This window comes from Babylonia areolata, chromosome 1 (assembly GCF_041734735.1).
Source record: "Babylonia areolata isolate BAREFJ2019XMU chromosome 1, ASM4173473v1, whole genome shotgun sequence".
Lineage (NCBI taxonomy): Eukaryota > Metazoa > Mollusca > Gastropoda > Neogastropoda > Buccinidae > Babylonia > Babylonia areolata.
Genome location: NC_134876.1, coordinates 88380368 through 88401083, shown reverse-complemented (window position 1 = coordinate 88401083; position 20716 = coordinate 88380368). Strand labels below are relative to the sequence as shown.

General features: G+C 44.7%; 1 protein-coding gene across 1 annotated transcript in view; it reads left to right on the top strand.

Annotated features, from left to right (window-relative positions):
• The window catches only part of LOC143290857 (uncharacterized), a 94335-nt gene that overhangs the window by 4029 nt on the left and 69590 nt on the right, over positions 1–20716 (top strand). Inside the window, exon 2 of the mRNA XM_076600437.1 lies at positions 16744–19384. Coding sequence (XP_076456552.1) covers positions 17202–19384 — 2183 coding nt within the window. The 5' untranslated portion in view covers positions 16744–17201. The remainder of the gene's footprint in view (positions 1–16743; positions 19385–20716) is intronic.

Sequence of the window (20716 nt, the reverse complement as noted above, 5' to 3'; positions counted from 1 at the left end):
GACAATAAACTGAGGTCCTGTGTGCAGCAGCACTTAGCGCATGTAAAAGAACCCATGGCAACCAGTGAGTTGTTCCTGGCAAAATTCTGTAGAAAAATCCACTTCGATAGGAAAAACAAATAAAACTTCACGCAGGAAAAAAATACAAACAAAATGGGTGGCACTGTACTGCAGTGATGCGCTCTCCCTGGGGAGAGCAGCCCGAATTTCACACAGAGAAATTTGTTGTGATAAAAAGAAATATAAATACAAATACAAATACAAAACAGGATACCACTTCTTCTCTTATTTCTCTGAATACAATGCACAAAAAGCATTGATATCATATGGCTTGGTCATTTTGTTCAGTTGCTATTTCTATTATTAGATATCAGTCATGAGTGTAAAGAAATATTCCTGTTTTAGTTTTTTACACTGCCCATTAGCTCGCTGTTTGTCTTTGTCTCTTTAGTAAACAACTGTCTCAATGGTGTGACATCTATTCTCCAGTTTGATGGAGGTCAGTAATGGCTCAGGATCAATCAGGAATGGCTCACACACACTCACACACATACACACACACACACACACACAATCACGATAGCGTGTTGTAGATTTCCAATAAAAGACGGTGTCTTTTATCACACCTTGATAGTGCTGTGTCATCACATCAGGACGAGCCGAAGGCTTAATGAGGTGTGCTAGAAGGAGATGCAAAGAACCCTGTTAACATGTCTGACATTTGTCACCAAGCATTATTCATCAAGCAATTTCTGTAACAAGGCTAATATAATCAATATGACCGGTGAAGCTGGAGTCATCATAGCTTTGTCAGATTTAGGTCACTCGAAATGGATTTAACCTTTGCTATTATTGACACCCTATAACACGGCTATTATTGATGCCCTATAACATGGCTATTATTGTTTTGGAAAAACAAGACCATCATTTATAGAAGATAGTTTTCCTTGTGCTGTCCAGTCTTGGTCTTCTTGTGTACACATTTCAAAACATCTGAAATGTTACATGTGGGACAGTGTACTGAGTTCGCCTATTTAAGTATGTTAGATACTGATGTACAATACTTTACTGGATCATGTCTAATTACTGGTCTTTTTTTTTTTTTTTTTTTTTTAATGAAATAACTACTTCAAATCAGCCTATTTGACTGAGCTAGATTGATGACTGTCAAAATGTTACCCAAGTTCTATGTTCTTTTCAAAAGGTGTGATTGTTCTTAGCCCATGCTTTTTGATGACAGATGAGATAACAGAGTGTCACTCACTTAGGGGTTTCAGTCACACACACACACACACACATATATGTATGTATGTATGTATCTATGTATGTATGTCTATCTGCATGCATAGTTTTATATATGTCATCATGGCCTGGCTTCGCTGACGAAGATCTAGGAAGGTCGTTGTCCACGTCTGATGCAAGCACGCTCATGGCTGACAAGGCCAATGCGGGAAAAGCAGAGTCGGCCGCAGCGGTTGCAAGGGAAAGTCTGGTCTGGGTTCGCGGCTGCAGCGTCGTGGTTCTTCCTCCTTCTGCGTTTGTCCTCAAGGCTGGCCCTGCGGTTGTTTTCGAAGGAGGAGACAGCTTGGTGGATGGTGCGTCGCCAGGTCTCTCGATCAGCGGCTACTGCGGACCACTGGCGATGGTCAATGTGACAGGCACCGAGAGCTTTCTTCAAGGAGTCTTTGTATCTCTTCTTGGGTGCTCCTCTGTCACGGTGGCCAGTGGACAGTTCGCCATACAGCGCGATCTTGGGCAGGCGGTGGTCCTCCATCCTGGACACGTGCCCTGCCCAACGTAGCTGGGTCTTTAGCAGCACTGCCTCGATGCTGATAGTCTTTGCCTGCTCCAGGACCTCGACATTTGTGATGTAGTCACTCCAGTGGATGCTGAGGATGGTGCGAAGGCAGCGCTGGTGGAAGCGATCAAGCAGTCGTATGTGGTGCCGGTAGGTGACCCAGGTTTCGGAGCCATACAACAGGGTGGGCAGTACAACAACTCTGTACACGCTGATCTTTGTGTCTTTCTTCAGGTGTTTGTTGTTCCACACTCTCTTGTACAGCCTGCCGAATGCGCTGTTTGCCTTTGCAAGTCTGTTGTCGATCTCCTTGTCGATCTTGGCGTCAGACGAGATGGTGCAGCCTAGGTAGCTGAACTGGTGGACCGACTTCAGCTCTGTCTCACCGATGTTGATGTGAGGAGCGTGGAATTCTTCCTGTGGGGCAGGCTGGTGGAGAACTTCCGTCTTTTTCAGACTGACTTCTAGGCCGAAGAGCTGCGCAGCCTCTGCGAAGCAGGACGTTATACGCTGCAGGGCCGCTTCTGTATGGGTGACGAGGGCAGCATCGTCGGCAAACAGAAGCTCTCTGATGAGTTGCTCCAGTGTCTTGGTGTGTGCCTGTAGCCGCCTCAGGTTGAATAGGCTGCCATCAGTGCGGTATCTGATGAAGATACCGTCGTCGTCGCCAAGATCTTCAGTGGCCTGTTGGAGCATCATGCTGAAGAAGATTGTGAAGAGGGTCGGCGCGAGGACACAACCTTGTTTCACTCCATTTCCAATTGGGAAGGGCTCCGAAAGGTCGTTGCTGTGTCTGACCTGTCCACGCTGTTCCTCATGTAGTTGGATGACCATGCTGAGGAATTTTGGGGGGCATCCTAGACGTTTCATGATCTCCCACAGACCTTTTCTGCTCACGGTGTCGAAAGCTTTCGTGAGATCGACGAATGTCGCATACAGTCCTTTGTTCTGTTCCCGACATTTTTCTTGTAGCTGTCTGAGAACGAAGACCATGTCAGTGGTGCCTCTGTTGGCTCTAAAGCCACACTGACTCTCTGGGAGATGTTCTTCGGCGATAGTAGGCACCAGCCGATTTAGGAGGACTCTGGCGAGGATCTTGCCTGCGATGGAGAGCAGAGTTATCCCCCTGTAGTTGGAGCAGTCCGACTTTTCTCCCTTGTTTTTATACAGGGTGATGATGACTGCGTCACGGAGGTCCTGTGGTAGTTTGCCTTGCTCCCAGCAGCAGACAAAGAGGTTGTGGAGTTTGGAGTGTAGTGCTGGGCCTCCATTCTTCCACGCCTCCGGCGGAATTCCGTCAACCCCTGCTGCCTTGCCACATTTCAGCTGTTCAATGGCCTTGACAGTCTCTTCTAGGGTTGGTAGCTCGTCCAGTTGTAATTTCACTGGCTGTTGTGGGATGCGGAGAATTGCCGAGTCTTGAACCGTGCGGTTGGCGCTGAAGAGGGCCTGGAAATGTTCCGACCACCTGTTCAGGATTGACGTCTTGTCTGTGAAGAGCGCCTGGCCGTCTGCGCTGCGCAAAGGACTCTGGACCTGGTATGAGGGACCGTACACCGCCTTCAAGGCTTCGTATAAGCCCCGGTAGTCACCAGTGTCTGCACAAAGCTGAGCCCTCTCTGCCAGGTTGGTCCACCACCCATTTTGAATCTCACGAAGCTTGCGCTGGAGGTTGCTGCATATGAGCCGGAAGGTTGCTTTCTTCACCGGACAAGACGGTTGTGCAAGGTGAGCCTGGTGGGCTGATCTCTTCTTCGCCAGCAATTCTTGGATCTCCTGGTTGTTTTCGTCAAACCAGTCCTTGTTCTTTTTCGATGAGAACCCTAGGACTTCTTCAGAGGACTGCAGGATGGCTGATTTCAGCTGTGCCCATAGCGCTTCTGGAGAGGGGTCTGTGGGGCAACTGGGGTCTTCAAGTTTGTCCTGAAGCTTCGCCTGGAATTCAGCTTTCACTTCAGCTGACTGAAAGTTGCCGACCTGGAATTTTTTCCTAGGAGCTCCTCCTTTCTTTGGTTTGGGCTTGAAGTGGAGCCTGAGCTTGCTGCGGACGAGGCGGTGGTCAGTATGACACTCCGCGCTGGGCATCACTCGGGTGTGTAGGACGTCTCGTACGTCTCTCTGGCGCATCAGGATGTAATCAATGAGGTGCCAATGTTTGGACCGAGGATGCATCCACGTTGTCTTCAGGCTGTCCTTCTGCTGGAAAATGGTGTTGGTGATGGTAAACTGCTGCTCTGCACAGAACTCGAGAAGAAGGCGCCCATTGTCGTTGCAATTACCAACGCCATGCTTGCCAAGGACTCCTTTCCAGGCTTCTGAATCTTGGCCAACTCTGGCATTGAAGTCGCCAAGGATGATGACCTTGTCGTCAGCAGGGGTGTTCTGAACGAGGTTGCGCAGATCAGTGTAAAACTTGACCTTTTCTGTGGGGTCCGCTTGGAGGGTTGGAGCGTACACGCTGAACAGAGTGGCATGCTGTTTGTTCCGTAGTGGGAGGCGCATGGACATAATTCGGTCTGAGTGTCCTGTTGGCAGGTTTTCAAGCTTGGAGGCAATGGTGCTCCTGACCATAAAGCCTACGCCATAAAGGCGTCTCTCGGTCTCTGGCTTGCCTGACCAGTAGAGGGTGTAACCAGCGCCGTGTTCCTGGAGGCTGCCTTTCCCTGCAAAGCGGACTTCGCTGACGGCAGCAATGTCAATGTTCAGTCTCTGAAGTTCGTGTGCGACTAGAGCGGAATGCCTTTCTGGGTGGTTGCTGTCTGCAGAGTCACGCATGGTTCGGATGTTCCAGCATGCTACCTTTAGTCCTTTTGCACCTAATTGTGAGGCAGGTGCCGGCCTTTTCTTCTCTATTGTTGTTCGACTGCGTTTGGAGATGCCCGTTGACCGCGGTTAGCCAACTGGGGGGTATGGAGATGAGCATTTGTTTGGACCACCTTTTCTAGGCCCCTCTCCGTGTGGAGCAAGCAGTGCTGTCCCTAGAAAAGGCTGCTTGGTCGTTCAGGGTGCTGCCGAGTGATGCTGTCACCTCCGGGTCAACAATCAGGCGACCAATATCCTGAACCGCCTGCATGCAGGATTGGAACTGCGGCTTCCAGTGACATCTTCCACCTGCCGTTTTCGCCCCTTTCCCATCGCTACAGGGCTTGGAATAGTTGGTGGCGCGGACGTGGACGTGTCCTTCAAGCCTGCGCAATGGAATTTTTAGGTGGAGTGCAGTGTGCGCAGTACTGGCCCCACCCTTTACACCCGTGGTTCATCTGCCATAGCCTAGCAAGCTGGGACGGTGACAGTGAGGTCCTCAGGTCGTAGGTTTTATATCAGACTGTCCTTGTCCTAGCCTCTGGCTCAAAAACCTTCCTCGGAGGCACGGGGGCGCGGCTACTGAAAGTCGGGACATGGCCATGGACCCAGGGTCAATGCATGTCGAGACTGTCCTGCATTCCTTAGCACTTCATGGGTTTTACTTCAGACTTTTCCTTGTCTTAGATGGACTGCCTTCCCGGGCTGTCGAGCTCCATCTGCCCGCATGTGACAGGTAGCACAGGGTTACATGGTACCTGTGGCAGGTAGAGACCTGACCTGACCTGATTTATATATGTATAAAACTCACATATAAAAAAAAAAAAAAAAATTTTTATATATGTATATGATATTTTTATATGTGAGTTTTATCATATTTGCACTATGCTCACATAAATGGTTAAGGAATCAAAAAGTGAAGAAAATGCGGATGACTCACTGTCTGATGAAACAGCACTGGATTTTCATATCAGTAAATGATGATAAATGGAAAGTATGCATACAAATGTAATTTCTGAGCATCAGAACTGAAATTAAGAAAATAAAATGAAATAAAAGATTAGAGTGGTATTCTGATCTCTGGTGGTGGTACTGAAGAGGCTGTTAATTTAACTGACATTCTGCCAGTTCAAGAGAACTTATGGTTGACAAGTTTTGCTCTTTCACTTGCTGTAACTCTACGCTACACTTGTGTCCCTTTCCCCTTGCATTTCTCTTCTTCTTTTGATAACATGTGCTGTTTTAAGAGAAAGAAAAATGGGAAGGAGGATGGGTAAAACAAAAACAAAGAAAGAGTGGGGAAAAAAGAGAGCACAAGTGAGATTTTTTGTTTCTCTAAAACACTAGGACTTGGGAGACTGGGTTAACTGTGCCCTGAACCCTGAACATGCATAGACAGACAGACAGACACACACACACACACAGGCAAACACGCACTCAGATTCATCCGCTTTCTTTTATTTTCTCTTGTATCTGATGGAAAGGTGTTATGAACCTGTACCATAAGTTGTTGTCTCAGTCCATACAAACAAATATTTCAACGCTTTCTTTTATTTTCTCTTGTATCTAATGGAAAGGTGTTATGAACCTGTCCCATAAGTTGCTGTGTGTGCATGTCTTTGTGTGTGTGCATGCACATGTATCTTTCCTGGTTGAGACAATTCCTCATTCTTTTCTTTTTGAAGCCATATTTTATTGTAGTGTTTCAGTTGTGAAAACAAGGGAGAATAGAAGAATAAATAGATAACCCCTTGTAAACTAAAGCTTCCCCTCCATTAATCAGTGAAAAAGGACATGATTCATCAGCAGCATCTCTGATATCAATGAACATCTTATTATGCCTGTTTTTTTTTAATATTTAAAAAAAAAATTCCTGTGACAGTCAAGAGTTAATACTTGTCATAAGATATGTATCACACAATGAATATAATGATGAACAACTGATAGACATCTTTTCTACAATTGCCAGGTATATTGTTAGCAAATTCAGCAGTGCCTTCATTGTCAGAGTCAGTAAATATTGAGAACTGGGGCACTGTGATGAGACTGTTGACAGCTCGGAGCCTTGGCAGGTTCCCAGGTCAGGTGAAAGGCTGAGAGATTAACAGGGAGATTAATGTACTTAAAGGGGATGGAGGATATTGTGTTTACTTTGGTTTCCCTCCATTTCTCTCCCAGTCCCAGTTCTGCTGTGCTGTGGAGTGCTCTGGAGTGGGTGGTACACCTGTCAGTGTGAAGATCAGGGAAAGTACTTAAATTTGGAACTCTGTGCTTTATACACACATGTGTACACTTGCAAACCCCCACCCCCCCCACACACACACTCTCTCTCTTTCTCCCTCCCCCCCCCCCCCCCCCCACACACACAGAATGATTGAGAGACAGTTATGCAGGTGTGCACAAATTAATCTAATGCGTGGTACTTTGCTTGATGATGTATTTGAATCAGAAAGGTTTCCTGACATTCAGATGGAAAAAACAACAAACAATAGAGGGCCATATATGGTAGATTGTTAATTGATATATGGCAGGTGGGATTACATTCGGATGGAAAAACAACAACAAACAGTAGAGGGCCATATATGGTAGATGTTTAAATGATACATGCCAGGTGGGATTACGTTCGGATGGAAAAAAACAACAAACAATAGAGGGCCATATATGGTAGATGGTAAATTGATACATGGCAGTGGGATTTAGGGAAACAGGGAAGAAAAAAAGATCCCATGTTTTGCTGACTGACGTGCTGTTTTGGTTTTTCTTTTTTCCACTTATCATGCTTGCATATGACACTGTAAACCATGTTCACACAGCAAAGGTGACAAAAGCATGGTAAAAGCATGACTGGAAACTGAACTGTGATGGGCAAAATGATTTGATTTGATCATATTTAACAACAAACCACAAAAAACAACAACAAAAAACCCCCCAAAATAACCCCCCCCCCACCCCCCAACTATTCCCTGCTAAGCCTGTTGTGATTCTCACAGTTTACTAGCTTCATGATTCAGTCAGCAGAAATTAAATCAATGAGGAACCTAATGAAACTGAAAAGACTGTGTGAAAAGAAATGGTTTGACCCAGAATAAAACCAAAGTTGATTGGGCTTTTGGCTTCTCTCCAGCTTCTCCACAATGTAGGGAGAGACACAATGTAGGGAGAGACACAGTGTTTGACTGGGACTGAAGTAAGTGGTGGACAACTGGTGGTGGTGGGGAAATGGGGGGAAGGGGGAGGAGTCAGGGGGGACCCAGTGCTTGGCTTGTACTTTGTCCTTTTCTTCGACTTCAGTTTTCTTCTTTATGATCCTGCCATTTTCTTTTATATTTGTTACCATTTATTTTATGCTTTGATTTTCATTCCTTTATTGCATAAAGTGGCATATGTATAGAATGGAATGCAGTTTGTTCATCTGTCTGTCTGCACCTCTGCACATGCCCACATCATTATTTCAAAACAGGTAAAGCTCAGACCTGACAAACTGACCAGTTGTGATCAGTTGTACTTGTACTGTTGGATGTGTACATACATGTGTGTCAGTTGGGCTTGTGGGAGATGGTTTAGCCTGAGGATTACTGTTGACCAGAATGCCAATTGGTACTCCCATTTCCATGTTTGGCCAGGTGGTTAAACAATTGAATCGCATGTCTGTGTTCAGATGCACACAAGATCAGAACTACACACACATGCACATGTACACATACATACACACACAGATGCATGCACATTAGCATACATGTACGCACACACCTGTACATACAGGTATGCATGCACATTAGTATGCATGCACTTCCATGTGCACAGAGTATCAATCATTTACTAACACCTCATAATATGCAAGTCTGTGTCATTGTAACCATATAAGTGATCTATCAAATATATTGCTTTGCTCTCACGTACATCTGCACATTCATTTGTTTGTGTGTGTGTGTGTGGGTGGGGGGTGGGGGTTCAGGGGATGCAGGGGGTGTGGGTACATGTGTGGGTAAGGGTAGGTGTATGATGGGGCTGTGGGGAGGTGTCATGAACACATTTGGGTCACTGCTTGTTTAAGCTGGTTGAACAGACATGGAGGTGTATGCTGCAAAAGACCGCAGGGGATTACATTTAATTTCTTTGTTTGTTGTGATTATTGATGTCAAGTTGTATTTTGACAGATTGAAATCTTATGTTTAAAACAATCTACCTTGAGGGGGAAGAGAGATATATGTAGTCTCTAAGTGAGAGAGAGACACACACACACACAGACAGGCAAAGAGATCACATTTGTGTGCAGTTGGTGGAAGACTGTGGTGGTGAGCAAGTGTGCATGTGTGTGTGTGTGTGTGTGTGGGGGGGGGGGGGTGAGTGATTGGAGCTGGTCTGTGGATATGAGTGCACATGTGTGTGTGTGTGGTGTGTGTGTGTGTGTGTGGTGGAGTGTGGTGGTGACTGTGTGTGTGTGTGCGTGTTTGGTGGTGGACTGTTGTGATGAGTCTCAGTGTGTGTGTGTGGTTGGTGGTGAACTGTAGCGGTGAGTGAGTGTGTGTGTGTGTGTGTGTGTGTGTAGGGGATGCTGGATAGGGAGGCACACAGCTGGTCACTGGCAAGAGATTAGAAAATGCACAAATAGAAGATGGATATGTATGGTAGCAGGAGGTGTTGTGGTAAAAGCGGGATGTGGCTGGGAAATGAGAGTTGGAAGGGAATATGGGTACGTCTCACCTTTCGTGTCACGGGAAATAAATCCCGTTCACAGCAGTGGTGATGCCAACAGCTGTGACAGCATCCCTGTCGTGCTCTGTCACCTGTCTCAGCTTGCGTAACTGGTCGAAAAGTGCCCGAGGCAGGAGCTCAGAAATCATGCACGCAGGCTGCCTGACTGGTTCTTAGCTGAAAGGGCCTTTGCATTAGACAGCAGTCCTTCCTTACAAAGGCCACGCCCTTGTGTTTACATGGCATGCACGTTTTGTCTCTAAATGTGTTGGCTTGCTAGTGTTGGGGTGGGGGGGCTGACAGGCATACTCTGGGCTCAGGACATGTTTGTCTGTGAGTCTGTGTATGTATGTGTGTCCACATATATAAAAAGATAAATGTATGTGTGTTAGCTTGTATGTTTGCAGCCACATGCACATTGTGTGTGTTTGTGTTTGTGTGTGTGTGTGTGTGTGTGTGTGTGTGTGTGTGCGCACGCAGGTGTGCACATAGCATATATGCAAAGACACAATCTGCCAAGTTTGTCACTCTACCTTTATGTACTTGATGTATGTGTACATATAGTATACATTGTCAGATTGTGTGTGTGTGTGTGTGTGCGTGTGCGCGCACGTGTGTTGTGTGTGTGTGCATGCGCCAGAAAATGTACTTGTGTAAAGTGTACTAATATATGCACTGGAGTGCATGTATGATACTTTATGTGTGTGTATGGTGTATATGTATGTGTGTGCACATGCCTGTGTGTGTCTGAAATGATATGCCTGTGTGTGTCTGAAATGATAAGTAAGTTTTATTAGTATGTATGTACTAAATGAGTGCAGTGAAATGCACGTGTGTGTCACTACCGGTATGATTGTATATTATATATGTGTTTTATTGTATGCCAATGCATTGTAATCTGTTATTTGTTTCCTGACTTATATTGATTTCAGAGTCGTAGTGCAAACCATGCAATGTCAGCTTTCAATGGTTCAGCCGGATGCTGTTAATGTTTAATGTGTTGTCACTGCAAGGCAGAAGTGCCATTTCGACACAGGGTTTCTTTAGCCACCATTCCTAGGCGTTTTTGTATTGCCTTTTTGAATATATATATGCACACACGTATATATCATTGTGTGTGTTTGTATGTGCATGTGTCTGTAGATGTGTGGGTATGTGGAATTTGACATGGTTGATAGATGACACAAGCAGATGACATCAGTAAAAGGTTGGTTTATTGGTGACTGTCACATCAAAGAAGGTAGGCCTTCACAGTAGGGCTTGTGTGGTAGCATTGACCTATCCACTGGCCAGGGAAGAATGAATGGTCAGTCAAGGGTGTGATATATTGCTCAATGGCCTGTCAAATGAGGGCAATTGGCTTTCCCCTTGGTGTGTGAATTGCTGATGGTCTTAACAGGATTGGCAGACTTGAGTTCTACTGTACAGTACTTTTTTGCCTGTCTGTGCTCTAGTACTGTTTTGCTCAGTTTGTGTGGTACAATACTGTTTTGCCTCAGTCTGTACTCAACAGTACTGTTTTACCTCAGTGTTGTTGTTTTTTTGTTTTTTTTCAGCACTATCTTGACTCAGTTTGTGATATACAGTGCTATTTTTTCTCAGAGCTGTATGATGGTTAAAACTGTTTTGCCTCAGTCTATGCTGTACAATGCTGTTTTTGCCCCAGCCTGTACTGTACAGTGCTGTTTTTGCCTCAGCCTGTGCTGTACAATGCTGTTTTCTTAGTCTGTGCTGTACAGTACTGTTTTGTCTCAGCCTGTACTGTACAATGCTGTTTTGTCTTAGTCTGTGCTGTACAATGCTGTTTTGTCTTAGTCTGTGCTGTACAGTACTGTTTTGCCTCAGTCTGTGCTGTACAGTGCTGTTTTGCCTCAGCCTGTGCTGTACAGTACTGTTTTGCCTCAGCCTGTGCTGTACAATGCTGTTTTGCCTCAGCCTGTGCTGTACAGTGCTGTTTTGCCTCAGCCTGTGCTGTACAGTACTGTTTTGCCTCAGCCTGTACTGTACATTGCTGTTTTGCCTCAGCCTGTGCTGTACAGTGCTGTTTTGCCTCAGCCTGTGCTGTACAGTACTGTTTTGCCTCGGTCTGTACTTTACAGTACTGTTTTGCCTCAGCCTGTACTGTACAATGCTGTTTTGCCTCAGCCTGTGCTGTACAGTGCTGTTTTTGCCTCAGCCTGTGCTGTACAGTACTGTTTTGCCTCGGTCTGTACTTTACAGTACTGTTTTGCCTCAGCCTGTACTGTACAGTGCTGTTTTGCCTCAGCCTGTGCTGTACAGTGCTGTTTTGCCTCAGCCTGTGCTGTACAGTGCTGTTTTGCCTCAGTCTGTGCTGTACAATGCTGTTTTGCCTCAGTCTGTGCTGTACAGTACTGTTTTGCCTCGGTCTGTGCTGTACAATGGTGTTTTGCCTCGGTCTGTGCTTTACAGTACTGTTTTGCCTCAGCCTGTGCTGTACAATGCTGTTTTGCATCAGCCTGTGCTGTACAGTACTGTTTTGCCTCAGCCAGTGCTGTACAGTGCTGTTTTGCCTCAGTCTGTGCTGTACAATGCTGTTTTGCCTCAGTCTGTGCTGTACATTGCTGTTTTGCCTCAGTCTGTGCTGTACAGTACTGTTTTGCCTCAGCCTGTGCTGTACAATGCTGTTTTTGCCTCAGTCTGAGCTGTACAATGCTGTTTTGCCTCAGTCTGTGCTGTACACTACAGTATTGTTTTGCCTCAGTCTGTGTACTGTATAGTGCTGTTTTGCCTCAGTTTTGTTCTGCTCAGCACTCGTGCTCTCTTTCTCTCTCATATTTTGATCTCTGACTCTTTCTCTCTCTCTGTTTTGTTCTCTCCGTATGATCAGTCCCTCTCTTTATCTCTCTCTGTATATACTCTTTGCCACAGTGTGCATATGTGTGTGTGTGTGTGTGTGTGTGTGTGTGTGCGCACGCGTGTGCGCACGTGTGCATACACACACATGCGCGCTTGTACCCGTATGCTGTGAGTAAAGATGATTGTTGTTATCTCCCTCTGGAGATGGAAACATGAAATAGAATGGATCATGTCTTTCTCAGAAAATGTACAGAAAACAAAAAGAAGCCTATCAGAGGTGGCCCACTTCTATGAGAGGTGGATTACTTCTGTCACTCTGGATGTTATGTGAATGTCAGGTATGTGTGTGTGTTTGTGAGCATGTGTTTTCATGTACATTCACATTATTAACACACACACACACACACACACACACACACACACACACACACACACATATATATGCATACAAACATGTGCATGCAAACACATGTATGCATGCATTCACTCATGCACATCTGCATGCATACATTCACACATGCACCTGTAAGTGCATGCATTCACAGTTACACACGTTTCTCATGCAAATTTGGATATGTGTTAATGCATGCTGTGTGTGTGTGTGTGTGTGTGTGTGTGTGTGTGTGTGTGTGTAACATAACAAAAATGACAGTGATTGAGTCAATACAATAGTTTACCGACATATATCTGACATCATACTGGTCCCTCTGCCCTCCAAACCCTCTACCTCCTCCGCCCCCTCCACCCCCCACCAATGACTACAACAGCACAAGGGCATATTAGCTCAAGTCAGCGCCTCTGGTGGTATTGACCAGATACAGTGGACAGATTATTGTAAGGTTTCAAGCTGAGGAAGGACAGGTTGATAGACAGACCTGGTTGCTCCCACTTGTCTAGATATCAAGGCTGTGAGGTGTGGCGGTGATAAAACCAGGTGAAATTGAGGCATGTTTCTGTTTGTGTGTGTATGTGCTGTATGTGTACAGGTGATTGCTAAGATCTGTGTCAATAGGGATTGTGCCCAGATGATTCCATTGTTAAGAGGTGAACCTTTTTTTGTGGAGGAATGAGCTGTGTATGATAATCTACCTGAAGAAAAAGCAACTTAAATAAGTGACCAACCAGCCAACCAACATAGCAGCCAGTTGTCCAGTCATCTGGGAACCAGTTGGTCAGCCAGTGTGAACCAAGGTTCTTTTTATTTTATTTGAGAATGGTTTATCTTTTTGTCTGTGTGTATTAGCAGCACTGCTCTCATGTCTTTGTTTTTTTTTGTTTTTTTTTAAAGCAGTTAAAGAAATCAAAAGAGCTAAGTGTGTGTGTACACACACTCATGGACCTGCCCTTTATGCATTTTACCTTGAATTGTGTTCTCAGTGGTGATAAACGGGTTTCATGAAAGGGAATAGATTTATACTTATTGATAAACAAGGGTTGCATTGTATTAATGTACTCCTTATGTTACATGTACCTTGTAAATATTTAATGCAAGTGGTGCGAGGTAACACCAGCCAATCGCGTGCATGTCAGTGTCCTGAATCTGTGTGTGTGTGTGTGTGTGTGTGTGTGTGTGTCACTGTGCTGTGTGTTTGAGGTAGTGGTGGGAGACTTTTTGAAGCTATCTGCTATGTGTGTGTGCATGGGTGTGTGTGCTTGTGTGTTTGTGTGTGTACTAGTTGCTTGTGTGTGTGTGTGTGTGTGTGTGTGTGTGTGTGATGGATGTATCTTTTTGGAGGTCAGTGAGCTACATTTGTTTGTGGGTGTGCACATAATTGTGTATGTGTGTGTGTGTGTGTGTGTGTGTGTGTGTGTGTGCTGGTGTGATGGGAGTATCTTTTTGGAAGTTAGTGAGGTACATTTGTATGTGTGTGCGCACATGTATGTTTGTATACCTGTGTGTGCACTAACGTGTGTGTGTGTGTGTGTGGGAGGGTGTGTGTGTGTGTGGGGGGGGGGGGGGACAGGAGGAGGGGGCAGGGGGTATGGGGGTGGTGGATGGGGGGGATGTAGTCAGTTATTTTTATCGGAGTTCCCTAACTGTACATGCCTGGCTGAGTGAAAGGTGTAAGTGAGCTGTCAGCGTGGAGTGACACCCAAATGATTTGCTGGCTCACATGACAGCTTGACTGCCACATGTTGACAGTGCGTCCTAATGGATCATAAGGCCACCAGGCCTTATCTCTTGTCTGCAGGAAGCTTTTTCCCATTGTCTGTCTCGTTCCTTGCTTGGGTGTACATGGATGTCTTGACCTGCTTGACATTGTTGCTCAGAGTTTTTCTTCTTGATAACTTTATTATGCCATCAAAATATGAATGTACATGTATGTCTTGACCTGCTTGACGTTGATTGTTGCTCCGAGTTTGTCTTTTAGATCTCTTTGTTATGCCATCAAAAATATGAAAAGGTGATAGTATGTGTTTTTGTTTTTGTTTTGTTTTGTTTTGTTTGTTTTTATCTTTGGAGAGTGTCTGTAGTGTTAGTATTGAAGAATGAACTTTTGTCTTTTGTAAATTTTGCGCTATTGCTGGCTACAAACTGGTATCTTAAGTTAACAAAACTTTAGAAATGTTTTTATTTTTGTTTAAAAACTTTTTTTATTTTTATATAAATTAGATAATCAATCAACTTGAGTTGCTAGATATGAAATTTGAGGGGAATAGGTTTTCCTTTCTTATGTTTAAGGTTTCTTCTATCAAGAGAGCTTGGTAGTAGAAGTAGTAGGAGGTTGCTTAGAGTTTATTTTTCATAACCAAGGTTTATTTTTTTACTTTATTTAAAAGCTGGTGTGTGTGCGTGAGCATGCATGTGCTTGTGTGTGTGCACATGTGGGTGTGTGTATGTGTGAAGTCCATCTGGTTTGATTTTCTAAAGAAGATGTGTGTTGAAGAATGTCTCTGTGACTGCTGTATTAATAATTTATGAGGAAATGTAAATTTAGAGTGATGTTTAGTGTATGCAGTTCATGCATGTGTTTTAACTGTTTCACAACAGTTATAAGTCACAACGAATCAATCATACATACATGTGGAGGCTCGTTACCTTCAGGAAACTAATTAGTGTACACCACTCTTGCCGTCATCTGTCTGTCTCTCCTTCCTTCTTTTCCTGCGCCCCCCCACCCCCCTTCATTTCCCATCTCTCTCAGTTTTGAGAGAATCAGCCGAAGGTGAAGTGAATCAAATGAACTCTGCATTTTGCCTCTGAAAGCACATTGCAGTGGTTGCATCAGTGGCTCAGGATTACGGTGAAAAATGTGCATGTTGTTACCCTGGTGGAGGGATTGAAAAGGAAGGAAACAGAGGACGGGCTGTGTTCAAGCATTCCTGTCTCAGTAAACATTTCAGGGGAGACATGGGAGAGGAGTGTGATTGGGTTGGTTGAAGGGGAAGGGTTAGGACTGAGGTGGGAGAGAAGGGATTGGGGAGGGACAGGGAAGTAGGGGAGGAGGAAAGATGTGACAAAACTGAAGAGAGAGAGAGAGAGAGAGAGAGAGAGAGAGGAAGGTCCAGGGTGTTCTGCACAGAGGCATGGCTCAGTCAGCAGCCCGGGTTTTGTCCACAAGGTGTAAAAACTGGCATGGTTGGTTCACTTCTCCTTTGGTTTATGTTTGTGGGCTCACTGGCAGAACTTGTGGTGTTATCACTAAAAGATGAATGCTTTTTGTTTGTTCTTTATTTTTATGTTAATTTTTCTTTCTTTCTTTCCTCATTCTTTTGCTGTTTCTTTCCTTTTCCACCAACCTTCTTTCCTTTGTTTTTAGATTCCTTCCTTTCTGCCTTTCTTTCTGTGTCTGCCTATGTTTGTTTCCAAGTGTGCCATTACTCCCTTGGATTGCCTTGGTAGTCGGTAAATCGGAGACTGACGTGGGTTAGACTGTTAACAACCGATGAATGTTTCCTTTATGAATGCTTTGTTTATTTGACTTCCTGGCCCACTTTCATTAAAGTTAAACCCATTTTTATGTACAATGTCTGAAAGAAAGGATACCAGCTGATTAGTGATCATTCATCATGGATGCAATCTGAAAATGTAATTTTTTGTGAACAGTTGCATTGTTTATGAATGCTTGTTTCATTTCTCTCTCTCTCTTTCTCTCTCTCTCTCTCTCATTGATACACACACACACAGAGGCATACTCACAAACAGCTTTATATATACTATTTATTGTTTGATAAATGGGAATGTATACTCTAAATGATAGTACATTTTTCAGGGCAGTAGAAAACTAATCAGGGCTGTTTGTATCAAACATCTGGGTGGATTTTAGTGGGTCAGTTGACTTAGGCAGAAGAACAGGGGACAATACATGTATTGAGTGGGTTATTTGAGATATTATGGATTTTCTGCATAAGAATGGACAATAGTTCTTTTTTTTTTTGTAGAACGGGTCAGGTCAGTTTAATTACTAAGGATCAACTCCATTCTTTTTCTTATGTATGTTTTGTTTTATTATCATCATTTCTGATTTCATAGTTATTAATTACTTTTCTCATTTTGTCTTTAATTTTTCCCTCTATTTTGAAATTCTAATTTTTAATTCTTTCCGATCATTTTTTCCTTCCGAGTTTAAACTCTGCTTGTGAATTGTTGACTCTAATTTTCTGTTTGTTTGATTGGCGGTTTGTTTCAGATGGAGGTAGACAGATGATGAGGACCTGTGACACCACCATGGTGTTGTCAACATCAGCAGTAAGGGTCCTCCAGTATCCTGACTTCGCCAGCATGTCATCGATGTCTTCAGGTTTCTTCTTGTTACCTTCATCTAGTCTCCGTCTGAGCTGTGGCACCAGTGGTGGTCATGAGAACTGAGGAACCGGGCACCTGACTTACCCAGTTGTCTTCCTTCCTCTTTGCACTTCCTGTTTACAGTATTTCAACATTCCATTGATTGATTTTTGTTGTGCTTTAAAAAATTTTTTTTTGCTGAGCTGTGATTGTGTTTCTTCACTAGGTGACATATATGAAAATATTTGGTGACAGCAAAGTTGTCACTGTCATATCAGTCATTCTGCGTTCAACTTAAATGCCAGTAGTTGGAAGTTATACTTGCCAGAAAACTTCCTGCAAGGTTTAACGTTGTTTGTGACAATGTCTCAGCCGAATCAGCGTGAGGAGGTGTTGGCTTCAAGCCGATACCGTAGTGGCAGTACACTCCAAGACATTCCTGGACAGCCGTCACAGGTGTCTCAGCCACCATCATCACCCACCCAGTCATTTGCCAACATGAAAGCCAAGATTGATGATGGTGGTCAGCATGGGCGTCACCGTTATGGACCCAAGGTGAACCGCATCATGGAAATGTTTCAAGGGGGGGCAGGCATTGGTGGCGGTGGGAAGGTGGGGGTGTTGCCGGAACCCTGCCATGGTCCCACAGGATTCTCTGTCTCAGCGGCATCTTCCATTCCCAGTTTACCTCAGGTATCCGTCATCAGTCGATCTCCCGAATCCAAGAGGAAGAAAATGTGTGATGCAACTCTCTCCGGGTCCAGAGAGTCGCTGGCCAGTTTGTCCTCTCGACCACTGCCAGCCTCCTGCTCTGTCTCTTTGTCTGCCCCGGACCTTGTCCCCCAGCACCCTGAGCCTTCCTTAATGGAGGCCACCAGCCATGTTCAGCGTTTCAACTACACTCGCAGGCTTTTTGCCAAAATGGAGGAGGAGTCTCGGGTAGCCCAAGAACGAGAGAAAGTGATACGCAAAAGGATTTCTCCTGGTCACTCCCCTTCCTCCCCACCCCAGATCATGTCTCCCAGGTCCTCCTCACCCCTGAGCCCCACTCGCAGGTTTTCCAGCTCTGATGATGTCTCACGCTTGAGGGAGGAATGGATGGACCATTCCTATTGTGACCCGGTTAGTGTGGATGCTCCCACAGCAAGGTCTGTTACCACTAAAGCTGCCAGGGACACACTTCCTCAAGATGAAGACCATTTCATCTTGGCTCATTCTGGTGCTCAGTACTCATCTGTCTCTACCTCTTCCGATATCCATCGTTCTCAGCCTGATTTGATTGAACGTAATGTGCCTGGTGATAGGGTTGGGAAGAATATCAAGAGCTTGGACCTCATCAAGTCTGCTGAAAGTGTGGATAAACAGGAACGTGCCAGTGATGAACTGCTGTTGGTGCAAGCCAGGGTGACAGGCAGCTTGAAGCGTCAACATTATGGGGCAGGCGATCCAGTGATAGGGGAATATTCCATAGGGAAGGAGGGGCCTACGCCTGACAGTCTTTCATTATCATCGTCACATTCCACTGATGCCAGACTGGAGAATGGGGTGGATAATGTGGTCACAATGCGCCAGAAAAAATCCCCAGTGTCATCCGATAATGTCTCTATCAAACGACTAAGCAAAGAAGAAATTGATGCAGCCCTGAAAAGGGCAGACAATTACTTGTCAAGGAAGGACTCCCCAACAGAGGTTGAGGAGATGGAGAACATGAACAGGAGATCATGGGATGTGAAAAGACAGACAGAAGACTTCAACACAAAACAATTTTCCGAATCCAGATCTAGTCAAGTGCCAGTCACAGACACTGTCCAATCTGTTGGTGATGAAGTTGATCGCCTTCCATGTGACACAACAGCTAAAACAGAGACAGTACCTGATGATTTGAAGAAAACTGCAGTGAATGAAATGTTAGCATTTGACACTGCAGGCCCACCCTGTGAAAGTTCAGCGAACATCCTGGTTCATGCCAGCAAGCATGTCTCTTCAAAGGACAGACCACTTCTGAACAAACCCAAGCCACCTCCCAACAAACCCAGCCCAGTTCCAAGACGGGCAGCCCCCCCACCTCCTGCTTCCTCCAAACCACTGATCAAAGAAGCAAGGTCACCATTGTCTCCAGTCAAGCCCACTCCTGAAAAGCAGGAAGAGGAAAAGCTTGAAGGGCCAACATCAGAACCTGTACGGTCTCCTTTAGAGCAGCGAAGAGAAGAAGAAAAGGTGGATGAGCCGGTGCTGGCAGCAGTCGTGTCACCTTCAGAGAACATGGAACTGATCTGGGGGGATGACGAGGATGAACAGTCCAAGCCCTCGGCGCAGTCGGTGTCAGGTAGTGCCACACCTTTCTGGGGAGAAACAGTGGACGAGGAGACAGGAGCTTCTACCCTTTTTATTTCCAGAGATGGAGGTGTTGTACTGGAGTGGGGAGATGGGCTGGAGGATGTGCAAGAATCAGAAGATGCAACACCATCATGGGTAGACACGGCAGCCAGTCTTGGCATGGTGTCAACCACTGAGCTACCTCAGCAAAGGCTGCAGGATGTTGTGCTGTGAGTAGCGTCTCTGATTTCTGCTTGTTTCTTTATCTCTTGTTTATCTTTTTTGTGCGTGTGTGTGTTGTTTTGTATGTTGCATTTTCTTTCATAAATTGATTCAGATTTTTATTTATAAGGGGATGGCATATTCCATTCCATGTCTGGTGCTGTACCCAGTTTGAGCATTAGACAACTTTTGTCCATATTTGTGTATTGTGGAGTGCAGGGTTTGCTTGTGTGGTAGTCTATGTTCTCTGATTGCACTCATTTTAGGGTCATACTGCAGAAATTGCTAAGTCATGCTAAAGATTGTGCTAAACCCACTGACGCCACAAGCATAAATGATCATTGGTGAGCAACAGGCAGACTTCAGAGTGGGGTGCAGAACTACGGAGCAGATCTTCAGTCTGTGGATACTGTGTTAAACATCAACAAAATCTCTACCTTGTCTTTGTGGACTTCAACTCAAGAAGGCATTTTAAATGGTAGGGCATGCTGCTTTATGGTCAACCACAACATCAACACCAACCTGATCAGAATTATGGAGCACCTCTCAGAATCATATAGCACTCTGCAACAAGGCAGCCAGCTCAGTCTACTTTAAAGTTCAAAGGCAGCTTGAGGGACTGGTTCATGATGATATAGTCAGTCAGGCTCGGCTGTCTGCTCTCACCCACTCTCTTTAACCCCTTCAGTGCCAAGCCTATTTTATGCTCAGTGACAACCATTTGCCAAGGGATGTTTTGGTCAGGGAGAGTGATTATTGGAAAAAAAGACTATACTTATAGCAAGCAGACTCGTAAAAGAAAGCATAAACTATACTTTTCTGAAAGAAAAATGAACGCACTATTTAATTTTAACAAATATTCACATGAATTTAATGATTTTGTGATAGGGAAATTCCTACAATGCATGAACGTAAATTTCTGTCCTGGGGTACCTTTTTTTTGCACATTGGAAGGGGATGGAAATTTCTTTTAGAATGTTACAGTGATTATGTTACATCATAATGTAATAACATTAGAGGTCCTTGTTCAATTAAATTTGGTTGTTTTTCCAGGAGGTACTTGGTCATCCATCAGTTTTTCTGAGTGTTTCTGGTATTTGACATGCGTGCATACATACATCTATGAATTTTGCAAGTTGTTTTTCATAACAAATGAAAGATGTCGATAAAAATTTAAATTCATTCCTGATCGAAATGTTAAGTGTGTGTTTGGTTTGTGAATATAATCTTAATAGCAATAACTGTAACAGCTGCTGACAGTTATTAAACAGTAAGAACCACCTATAAGAGTGTAGTCAGAAAGGGCAGAAGAGGAAAGGAGCAAGTTAAAGTCGTGAGAC